Below are 12,216 nucleotides of genomic sequence, written 5' to 3' on the forward strand. Positions count from 1 at the left end.
TGGGGTGTTGCAGCCGGTGGGAGGCTTTCCCTGGTCGAGGTCGTTGAGTTGGTGTGGCTTATGTGACAAATGGAAAGAAAAAAAATCAGAACGTTTAAACTGATAACGTTTTTTCCATTTAAAATGCTAATAAAAATGTGAATTGACAAGGCAGCTGTGGTCAGTAATGGTTTAGATCTCACGGTGCCTTTTCAGATGGGGAAGCATGGCCCCCTGTACCTCTGTTACTGGACCTCACCAAGTCTGCATTTCCTTCTCATTTAACTTCTCAAAGTGTTGTCATGGTTCTTCGACTCCTTGCACGTCGACTCCCATTTCTGATTTGTCAACATTTTGATTCCGCAAGGAATTGACTCCGAAGATTCAATGTTTTTGGAACGGAGGAGACTGATTAGTTTGCCGTACTTCCGAGGACGAAAACACTTGCGTCTTTCAGCAGACAGTCAGAACCGTGCACTAGGCCTCTCAGTACTGACAGGTCAGCAGACAGTCAGAACCGTGCACTAGGCCCCTCTATCAGTACTGACAGGTCAGCAGACAGTCAGAACCGTGCACTAGGCCTCTCTATCAGTACTGGCAGGTCAGCAGACAGTCAGAACCGTGCACTAGGCCTCTCTATCAGTACTGACAGGTCAGCAGACAGTCAGAACCGTGCACTAGGCCTCTATCAGTACTGGCAGGTCAGCAGACAGTCAGAACCGTGCACTAGGCCTCTCTATCAGTACTGGCAGGTCAGCAGAGTCAGAACCGTGCACTAGGCCTCTCTATCAGTACTGACAGGTCAGCAGACAGTCAGAACCGTGCACTAGGCCTCTCTATTAGTACTGACAGGTCAGCAGACAGTCAGAACCGTGCACTAGGCCTCTCTATCAGTACTGGCAGGTCAGCAGACAGTCAGAACCGTGCACTAGGCCTCTCTATCAGTACTGGCAGGTCAGCAGACAGTCAGAACCGTGCACTAGGCCTCTCTATCAGTACTGGCAGGTCAGCAGACAGTCAGAACCGTGCACTAGGCCTCTCTATCAGTACTAGCAGGTCAGCAGACAGTCAGAACCGTGCACTAGGCCTCTCTATCAGTACTGGCAGGTCAGCAGACAGTCAGAACCGTGCACTAGGCCTCTCTATCAGTACTGGCAGGTCAGCAGACAGTCAGAACCGTGCACTAGGCCTCTCTATCAGTACTGGCAGGTCAGCAGACAGTCAGACCCGTGCACTAGGCCTCTCAGTACTGGCAGACAGTCAGAACTGTGCACTAGGCCTCTATCAGTACTGGCAGGTCAGCAGACAGTCAGAACCGTGCACTAGGCCTCTCAGTACTGGCAGGTCAGCAGACAGTCAGAACCGTGCTCTAGGCCTCTCAGTACTGGCAGGTCAGCAGACAGTCAGAACCGTGCACTAGGCCTCTCTATCAGTACTGACAGGTCAGCAGACAGTCAGAACCGTGCACTAGACCTCTCTATTAGTACTGACAGGTCAGCAGACAGTCAGAACCGTGCACTAGGCCTCTCTATCAGTACTGACAGGTCAGCAGACAGTCAGAACCGTGCACTAGGCCTCTCTATCAGTACTGACAGGTCAGCAGACAGTCAGAACCGTGCACTAGGCCTCTCTATCAGTACTGGCAGGTCAGCAGACAGTCAGAACCGTGCACTAGGCCTCTCTATCAGTACTGGCAGGTCAGCAGACATTCAGAACCGTGCACTAGGCCTCTCTATCAGTACTGGCAGGTCAGCAGAGAGTCAGAACCGTGCACTAGGCCTCTCTATCAGTACTGACAGGTCAGCAGACAGTCAGAACCGTGCACTAGGCCTCTCTATTAGTACTGACAGGTCAGCAGACAGTCAGAACCGTGCACTAGGCCTCTCTATCAGTACTGGCAGCTCAGCAGACAGTCAGAACCGTGCACTAGGCCTCTCTCTCAGTACTGGCAGGTCAGCAGACAGTCAGAACTGTGCACTAGGCCTCTCTATCAGTACTAGCAGGTCAGCAGACAGTCAGAACCGTGCACTAGGCCTCTCTATCAGTACTGGCAGGTCAGCAGACAGTCAGAACCGTGCACTAGGCCTCTCTATCAGAACTGGCAGGTCAGCAGACAGTCAGAACCGTGCACTAGGCCTCTCAGTACTGGCAGACAGTCAGAACTGTGCACTAGGCCTCTCTATCAGTACTGGCAGGTCAGCAGACAGTCAGAACCGTGCACTAGGCCTCTCAGTACTGGCAGGTCAGCAGACAGTCAGAACCGTGAACTAGGCCTCTCTATCAGTACTAACAGGTCAGTAGACAGTCAGAACCGTGCACTAGGCCTCTCTATCAGTACTGGCAGGTCAGCAGACAGTCAGAACCGTGCACTAGGCCTCTCAGTACTGGCAGACAGTCAGAACTGTGCACTACGCCTCTATCAGTACTGGCAGGTCAGCAGACAGTCAGAACTGTGCACTAGGCCTCTCAGTACTGGCAGGTCAGCAGACAGTCAGAACCTTGCTCTAGGCCTCTCAGTACTGGCAGGTCAGCAGACAGTCAGAACCGTGCACTAGGCCTCTCTATCAGTACTGACAGGTCAGCAGACAGTCAGAACCGTGCACTAGGCCTCTCTATCAGTACTGACAGGTCAGCAGACAGTCAGAACCGTGCACTAGGCCTCTCTATCAGTACTGGCAGGTCAGCAGACAGTCAGAACCGTGCACTAGGCCCCTCTATCAGTACTGGCAGGTCTGCAGACAGTCAGAACCGTGCACTAGGCCTCTCTATCAGTACTGACAGGTCAGCAGACAGTCAGAACCGTGCACTAGGCTTCTCTATCAATACTGGCAGGTCAGCCATCAGACAGACAGGCCTAGTGCACGGTTCTGACTGTCTATCAGCATTGAAAAGCTGTATCTTGCAATGTCTCACTAGGATATTGAGATGAGGTGAGATGATTCACTCTCACACAGTCACACACAGTTTCTGGCCATGTCCACGGGTTTGCTTCATATGGTAACCAGGGCACCAAAACAGCGGAGAAGTCGAGCCTCGTTCTTCCAAACACTCTTAGTTGTTGTGGAAATTGACCCACTATGCTGTTTACTGTCTGCATCTATTTCATATGGCTGAATCTTCATTTAAATGACACAACATCCCCAGGCCTCGACAGTTGACTGTCTAGTTAGGCTACAACACTGAAAATAAGGTTTTGCGATAACTGCACTGTGATTTTAATTGTGTTTTTTTATTGGTTGGGAATTTTTCTTAGCGTTATGGTTCCCAATTTGGTTTAAAAGTTTGACCGTTCATAGCACTATTTGCTCCATCCTGCAGTATGTCGAGACTGGCTACTCCTTTTCACTTCCTGGTTCTGCTGTGGCTGTTCTGCGTTTTGTCCAGTAGGGGGAGTCGTAGGTTCACAAATTGGACAGATCTCTTTCAACCCTGTTGTTTTGTTCCCAGTTCACACACCACCCTCAGCTTGGTGTTTGTTTAGCCTTCATATGGCGTTATGACTCTCTGTTAGAAGGATCATGTAGCCTCAGTCTCCTAATATTGACCCATTACTTCTGCAGCCCACTGACTTTAAAGCACTAACTTCAGGCTTTGTGTACAAGGTAGTGCACTGGCTATCAGAGCCCTCCCTCCACTCTGTCCCACAGCAGCCCAGCCTACCCTGTTGGTTAGGTGGTATCTCATCCCAGCCCAGCCTACCCTGTTGGTTAGGTGGTATCTCATCCCAGCCCAGCCTACCCTGTTGGTTAGGTGGTATCCCAGCCCAGCCTACACTGTTGGTTAGGTGGTATCTCATCCCAGCCCAGCCTACCCTGTTGGTTAGGTGATATCTCTGCCCAGCCTACCCTGTTGGTTAGGTGGTATCTCATCCCAGCCTACCCTGTTGGTTAGGTGATATCTCTGCCCAGCCTACCCTGTTGGTTAGGTGATATCTCTGCCCAGCCTACCCTGTTGGTTAGGTGGTATCTCTGCCCAGCCTACCCTGTTGGTTAGGTGATATCTCATCCCAGCCCAGCCTACCCTGTTGGTTAGGTGGTATCTCATCCCAGCCTACCCTGTTGGTTAGGTGGTATCTCATCCCAGCCCAGCCTACCCTGTTGGTTAGGTGGTATCTCATCCCAGCCCAGCCTACCCTGTTGGTTAGGTGGTATCCCAGCCCAGCCTACACTGTTGGTTAGGTGGTATCTCATCCCAGCCCAGCCTACCCTGTTGGTTAGGTGATATCTCTGCCCAGCCTACCCTGTTGGTTAGGTGGTATCTCATCCCAGCCTACCCTGTTGGTTAGGTGATATCTCTGCCCAGCCTACCCTGTTGGTTAGGTGATATCTCTGCCCAGCCTACCCTGTTGGTTAGGTGGTATCTCTGCCCAGCCTACCCTGTTGGTTAGGTGATATCTCATCCCAGCCCAGCCTACCCTGTTGGTTAGGTGGTATCTCATCCCAGCCTACCCTGTTGGTTAGGTGGTATCTCATCCCAGCCCAGCCTACCCTGTTGGTTAGGTGATATCTCATCCCAGCCCAGCCTACCCTGTTGGTTAGGTGGTATCTCATCCCAGCCCAGCCTACACTGTTGGTTAGCTGGTATCTCATCCCAGCCCAGCCTACCCTGTTGGTTAGGTGATATCACAGCCCAGCCTACCCTGTTGGTTAGGTGACATCTCAGCCCATTCTTCACTGTTGGTTAGGTGATATCACAGCCCAGCCTACCCTGTTGGTTAGGTGATATCTCAGCCCAGCCTACCCTGTTGGTTAGGTGGTATATCAGCCCAGCCTACTCTGTTGGTTAGGTGATATCACAGCCCAGCCTACCCTGTTGGTTAGGTGATATCTCAGCCCAGCCCAGCCTACCCTGTTGGTTAGGTGATATCTCAGCCCAGCCCAGCCTACCCTGTTGGTTAGGTGATATCACAGCCCAGCCTACTCTGTTGGTTAGGTGATATCTCAGCCCAGCCCAGCCTACCCTGTTGGTTAGGTGATATCTCAGCCCAGCCTACTCTGTTGGTTAGCTGATATCTCAGCCCATTCTACACTGTTGGTTAGGTGGTATCTCAGCCCAGCCCAGCCTACCCTGTTGGTTAGGTGATATCTCAGCCCAGCCTACCCTGTTGGTTAGGTGATATCTCAGCCCAGCCTACGCTGTTGGTTAGGTGGTATCTCAGCCCAGCCTACACTGTTGGTTAGGTGGTATCTCAGCCCAGCCTACCCTGTTGGTTAGGTGGTATCTCAGCCCAGCCTACGCTGTTGGTTAGGTGATATCTCAGCCCATTCTTCACTGTTGGTTAGGTGATATCACAGCCCAGCCTACCCTGTTGGTTAGGTGATATCTCAATCCAGCCTACTCTGTTGGTTAGGTGATATCTCAGCCCATTCTACACTGTTGGTTAGGTGATATCACAGCCCAGCCTACCCTGTTGGTTAGGTGATATCTCAGCCCAGCCTACCCTGTTGGTTAGGTGATATCTCAGCCCAGCCTACCCTGTTGGTTAGGTGGTATCTCAGCCCAGCCTACGCTGTTGGTTAGGTGATATCTCAGCCCAGCCTACCCTGTTGGTTAGGTGATATCTCAGCCCAGCCCAGCCTACCCTGTTGGTTAGGTGATATCTCAGCCCAGCCTACGCTGTTGGTTAGGTGAAATCTCAGCCCAGCCTACCCTGTTGGTTAGGTGGTATCTCAGCCCAGCCTACCCTGTTGGTTAGGTGATATCTCAGCCCAGCCCAGCCTACCCTGTTGGTTAGGTGATATCTCAGCCCAGCCCAGCCTACACTGTTGGTTAGGTGATATCTCAGCCCAGCCTACTCTGTTGGTTAGGTGATATCTCAGCACAGCCTACTCTGTTGGTTAGGTGATATCTCAGCCCATTCTACACTGTTGGTTAGGTGGTATCTCAGCCCAGCCTACCCTGTTGGTTAGGTGATATCTCAGCCCAGCCTACCCTGTTGGTTAGGTGGTATCTCAGCCCAGCCTACCTTGTTGGTTAGGTGGTATCTCAGCCCAGCCTACCTTGTTGGTTAGGTGGTACCCCAGCCCAGCCTACACTGTTGGTTAGGTGGTATCTCAGCCCAGCCCAGCCTACCCTGTTGGTTAGGTGGTATCTCAGCCCAGCCTACACTGTTGGTTAGGTGATATCTCAGCCCAGCCTACCCTGTTTGTTAGGTGGTATCTTAGCCCAGCCTACACTGTTGGTTAGGTGGTATCTCAGCCCAGCCCAGCCTACCCTGTTGGTTAGGTAGTATCTCAGCCCAGCCCACACTGTTGGTTAGGTGGTATCTCAACCCAGCCCAGCCCAGCCTACCCTGTTGGTTAGGTGGTATCTCAGCCCAGCCCAGCCTACCCTGTTGGTTAGGTGGTATCTCAGCCCAGCCCAGCCCAGCCTACCCTGTTGGTTAGGTGGTATCTCAGCCCAGCCCAGCCTACCCTGTTGGTTAGGTGGTATCTCAGCCCAGCCTACCCTGTTGGTTAGGTGATATCTCTGCCCAGCCTACCCTGTTGGTTAGGTGATATCTCAGCCCAGCCTACGCTGTTGGTTAGGTGATATCTCAGCCCAGCCTACCCTGTTGGTTAGGTGGTATCTCAGCCCAGCCCAGCCTACCCTGTTGGTTAGGTGATATCTCAGCCCAGCCCAGCCTACCCTGTTGGTTAGGTGATATCTCAGCCCAGCCCAGCCTATACTGTTGGTTAGGTGATATCTCAGCCCAGCCTACTCTGTTGGTTAGGTGATATCTCAGCACAGCCTACTCTGTTGGTTAGGTGATATCTCAGCCCATTCTACACTGTTGGTTAGGTGGTATCTCAGCCCAGCCTACCCTGTTGGTTAGGTGATATCTCAGCCCAGCCTACCCTGTTGGTTAGGTGGTATCTCAGCCCAGCCTACCTTGTTGGTTAGGTGGTATCTCAGCCCAGCCTACCTTGTTGGTTAGGTGGTACCCCAGCCCAGCCTACACTGTTGGTTAGGTGGTATCTCAGCCCAGCCCAGCCTACCCTGTTTGTTAGGTGGTATCTTAGCCCAGCCTACACTGTTGGTTAGGTGGTATCTCAGCCCAGCCCAGCCTACCCTGTTGGTTAGGTAGTATCTCAGCCCAGCCCACACTGTTGGTTAGGTGGTATCTCAACCCAGCCCAGCCCAGCCTACCCTGTTGGTTAGGTGGTATCTCAGCCCAGCCCAGCCTACCCTGTTGGTTAGGTGGTATCTCAGCCCAGCCCAGCCCAGCCTACCCTGTTGGTTAGGTGGTATCTCAGCCCAGCCCAGCCTACCCTGTTGGTTAGGTGGTATCTCAGCCCAGCCTACCCTGTTGGTTAGGTGATATCTCTGCCCAGCCTACCCTGTTGGTTAGGTGGTATCTCAGCCCAGCCCAGCCCAGCCTACCCTGTTGGTTAGGTGATATCTCAGCCCAGACTACCCTGTTGGTTAGGTGATATCTCAGCACAGCCTACACTGTTGGTTAGGTGGTATCTCAGCCCAGCCCAGCCTACCCTGTTGGTTAGGTGATATCTCAGCCCAGACTACCCTGTTGATTAGATGATAGCCCAGCCCAGCCTACCCTGATGGTTAGGTGATATCTCAGCCCATTCTACCCTGTTGGTTAGTTGGTATCTCAGCCCAGCCTACCCTGTTGGTTAGTTGGTATCTCAGCCCAGCCTACCCTGTTGGTTAGTTGGTATCTCAGCCCAGCCTACCCTGTTGGTTAGGTGACATCTCAGCCCAGCCTACCCTGTTCGTTAGGTGACATCTCAGCCCAGATCACCCTGTTGGTTAGGTGACCTCTCAGCCCAGATCACCCTTTTGGTTAGGTGACATTTCTTGTTACCCCTTTTGTTAACTTGAAATCTGTCCCAAATTGCACCCTATTCCCTACATCGTGCACTTCTTCTGACCAGAGGCCTGTGACTATATAGGGAATAGGATGCAAGCTATGTCTCTGTGGGATGATGTATGGAGACTGGTATCTGAACGTTCTTTCTCCCCTTGTGACCGTGACGACATTCATCATGTTTCAGATCTAACTCCCCTGTTCCCTGACCTTGTAACTCCCCTGTTCCCTGACCTTGTAACTCCCCTGTTCCCTGACCTTGTAACTCCCCTGTTCCCTGACCTTGTAACTCCCCTGTCCCCTAACCTTGTAACTCCCCTGTTCCCTGACCTTGTAACTCCCCTGTTCCCTGACCTTGTAACTCCCCTGACCTTGTAACTCCCCTGTTCCCTGACCTTGTAACTCCCCTGATCCCTGACCTTGTAACTCCCCTGACCTTGTAACTCCCCTGTTCCCTGACCTTGTAACTCCCCTGTTCCCTAACCTTGTAACTCCCCTGACCTTGTAACTCCCCTGACCTTGTAACTCCCCTGACCTTGTAACTCCCCTGTTCCCTAACCTTGTAACTCCCCTGACCTTGCAACTCCCCTGACCTTGTAACTCCCCTGTTCCCTGACCTTGTAACTCCCCTGTTCCCTGACCTTGTAACTCCCCTGTTCCCTGACCTTGTAACTCCCTTGTTCCCTGACCTTGTAACTCCCTTGTTCCCTGACCTTGTAACTCCCCTGTTCCCTGACCTTGTAACTCCCCTGTTCCCTGACCTTGTAACTCCCTTGTTCCCTGACCTTGTAACTCTCCTGTTCCCTGACCTTGTAACTCCCTTGTTCCCTGACCTTGTATCTCTCCTGTTCCCTGATCTTGTCTGTTTCAGATCTAACTCTCCTGTTCCCTGACTTTGTGTGTTTCAGATCTGTGTACGATGACCAGCCTAATGCCCACAAGAGGTTTATGGAGAAGCTTGAGGTCAGGATCCGTAACCATGACAGAGAGATAGAGAAGATGTGTAACTTCCACCACCAGGGGTTTGTGGACGCCATCACCGAGCTGCTGAAAGTCCGTGCCGACGCAGAGAAACTGATGGTGAGACAGGAGACCCAATCAAATAGAAGTTTATTAGTCACATGCTCCGAATATAACAGGTGTAGTGAAATGCTGACTTACAAGCTCAAACCAACAGTGCGAAAAAAAGGTGTGTGTGTGTGTGTGTGTGTGTGTGTGTGTGTGTGTGTGTGTGTGTGTGTGTGTGTGTGTGTGTGTGTGTGTAGGTAAGTAAAGAAATAAAACAACAGTAAAAATACATTTGAAATAAGAGTAGCAAGGCTCTATACAGACACCGGTTAGTCAGGCTGATTGAGGTAGTATGTACATGTAGGTATGGTTAAAGGGACTATGCATGTCTGATGAACAGAGAGTAGCAGTAGCGTAACAAGAGAGCTAAAGAAATGGAAACTATGGATCAATCTAGTCTACCTCTATGTTGAACCAGGGATAGTAGTGGATCTATCTAGTCTACCTCTATGTTGAACCAGGGATAGTAGTGGATCTATCTAGTCTACCTCTATGTTGAACCAGGGATAGTGTTGGATCAATCTAGTCTACCTCTATGTTGAACCAGGGATATCAGTGGATCTATCTAGTCTACCTCTATGTTGAACCAGGGATATCAGTGGATCTATCTAGTCTACCTCTATGTTGAACCAGGGATAGTAGTGGATCTATCTAGTCTACCTCTATGTTGAACCAGGGATAGTAGTGGATCTATCTAGTCTACCTCTATGTTGAACCAGGGATAGTGTTGGATCAATCTAGTCTACCTCTATGTTCAACCAGGGATAGTGTTGGATCAATCTAGTCTACCTCTATGTTGAACCAGGGATAGTGTTGGATCAATCTAGTCTACCTCTATGTTCAACCAGGGATAGTAGTGGATCTATCTAGTCTACCTCTATGTTGAACCAGGGATAGTAGTGGATCTATCTAGTCTACCTCTATGTTCAACCAGGGATAGTAGTGGATCTATCTAGTCTACCTCTATGTTGAACCAGCGATAGTAGTGGATCTATCTAGTCTACCTCTATGTTCAACCAGGGATAGTAGTGGATCTATCTACTCTACCTCTATGTTGAACCAGGGATAGTAGTGGATCTATCTAGTCTACCTCTATGTTCAACCAGGGATAGTAGTGGATCTATCTAGTCTACCTCTATGTTGAACCAGCGATAGTAGTGGATCTATCTAGTCTACCTCTATGTTGAACCAGGGATAGTAGTGGATCTATCTAGTCTACCTCTATGTTGAACCAGGGATAGTAGTGGATCTATCTAGTCTACCTCTATGTTGAACCAGGGATAGTGTTGGATCAATCTAGTCTACCTCTATGTTGAACCAGGGATAGTAGTGGATCTATCTAGTCTACCTCTATGTTGAACCAGGGATAGTAGTGGATCTATCTAGTCTACCTCTATGTTGAACCAGGGATAGTAGTGGATCTATCTAGTCTACCTCTATGTTGAACCAGGGATAGTGTTGGATCAATCTAGTCTACCTCTATGTTGAACCAGGGATAGTAGTGGATCTATCTAGTCTACCTCTATGTTGAACCAGGGATAGTAGTGGATCTATCTAGTCTACCTCTATGTTGAACCAGGGATAGTAGTGGATCTATCTAGTCTACCTCTATGTTGAACCAGGGATAGTAGTGGATCTATCTAGTCTACCTCTATGTTGAACCAGGGATAGTAGTGGATCTATATAGTCTACCTCTATGTTGAACCAGTGATAGTAGTGGATCTATCTAGTCTACCTCTATGTTGAACCAGGGATAGTGTTGGATCAATCTAGTCTACCTCTATGTTGAACCAGGGATAGTAGTGGATCTATCTAGTCTACCTCTATGTTCAACCAGGGATAGTAGTGGATCTATCTAGTCTACCTCTATGTTGAACCAGGGATAGTAGTGGATCTATCTAGTCTACCTCTATGTTGAACCAGGGATAGTAGTGGATCTATCTAGTCTACCTCTATGTTGAACCAGGGATAGTAGTGGATCTATCTAGTCTACCTCTATGTTGAACCAGGGATAGTAGTGGATCTATCTAGTCTACCTCTATGTTGAACCAGGGATAGTGTTGGATCAATCTAGTCTACCTCTATGTTGAACCAGGGATAGTAGTGGATCTATCTAGTCTACCTCTATGTTGAACCAGGGATAGTGTTGGATCAATCTAGTCTACCTCTATGTTGAACCAGGGATAGTAGTGGATCTATCTAGTCTACCTCTATGTTGAACCAGGGATAGTAGTGGATCTATCTAGTCTACCTCTATGTTCAACCAGGGATAGTAGTGGATCTATCTAGTCTACCTCTATGTTCAACCAGGGATAGTAGTGGATCTATCTAGTCTACCTCTATGTTGAACCAGGGATAGTGGTGCATCTATCTAGTCTACCTCTATGTTGAACCAGGGATAGTAGTGGATCTATCTAGTCTACCTCTATGTTCAACCAGGGATAGTATTGGATCTATCTACTCTACCTCTATGTTCAACCAGGGATAGTAGTGGATCTATCTAGTCTACCTCTATGTTGAACCAGGGATAGTTTTGCATCTATCTAGTCTACCTCTATGTTCAACCAGGGATAGTAGTGGATTTATCTACTCTACCTCTATGTTGAACCAGGGATAGTGTTGGATCAATCTAGTCTACCTCTATGTTGAACCAGGGATAGTAGTGGATCTATCTAGTCTACCTCTATGTTGAACCAGGGATAGTGTTGGATCAATCTAGTCTACCTCTATGTTGAACCAGGGATAGTAGTGGATCTATCTAGTCTACCTCTATGTTGAACCAGGGATAGTAGTGGATCTATCTAGTCTACCTCTATGTTCAACCAGGGATAGTAGTGGATCTATCTAGTCTACCTCTATGTTCAACCAGGGATAGTAGTGGATCTATCTAGTCTACCTCTATGTTGAACCAGGGATAGTGGTGCATCTATCTAGTCTACCTCTATGTTGAACCAGGGATAGTAGTGGATCTATCTAGTCTACCTCTATGTTCAACCAGGGATAGTATTGGATCTATCTACTCTACCTCTATGTTCAACCAGGGATAGTAGTGGATCTATCTAGTCTACCTCTATGTTGAACCAGGGATAGTTTTGCATCTATCTAGTCTACCTCTATGTTCAACCAGGGATAGTAGTGGATTTATCTACTCTACCTCTATGTTGAACCAGGGATAGTAGTGGATCTAGTCTAGTCTACCTCTATGTTGAACCAGGGATAGTGTTGGATCTATCTAGTCTACCTCTATGTTGAACCAGGGATAGTAGTGGATCTATCTAGTCTACCTCTATGTTGAACCAGGGATAGCAGTGGATCTATCTAGTCTACCTCTATGTTGAACCAGGGATAGTAGTGGATATATC

General features: G+C 49.3%; 1 protein-coding gene across 8 annotated transcripts in view; it reads left to right on the top strand.

Moving 5' to 3' along the window:
• exoc6 (exocyst complex component 6) overlaps positions 1–12,216 on the top strand; it is a 146,528-nt gene that overhangs the window by 32,988 nt on the left and 101,324 nt on the right. For all 8 annotated transcript variants that reach the window (XM_090217887.1, XM_090217884.1, XM_090217886.1 and 5 more), the window contains exon 2: positions 8,695–8,866. In XM_090217887.1, the coding sequence (XP_090074013.1) occupies positions 8,695–8,866 (172 nt within the window). The remainder of the gene's footprint in view (positions 1–8,694; positions 8,867–12,216) is intronic.

This window comes from Oncorhynchus mykiss, chromosome 23, assembly GCF_057628025.1.
Source record: "Oncorhynchus mykiss isolate SJ-2025 chromosome 23, ASM5762802v1, whole genome shotgun sequence".
NCBI classification, from domain to species: domain Eukaryota; kingdom Metazoa; phylum Chordata; class Actinopteri; order Salmoniformes; family Salmonidae; genus Oncorhynchus; species Oncorhynchus mykiss.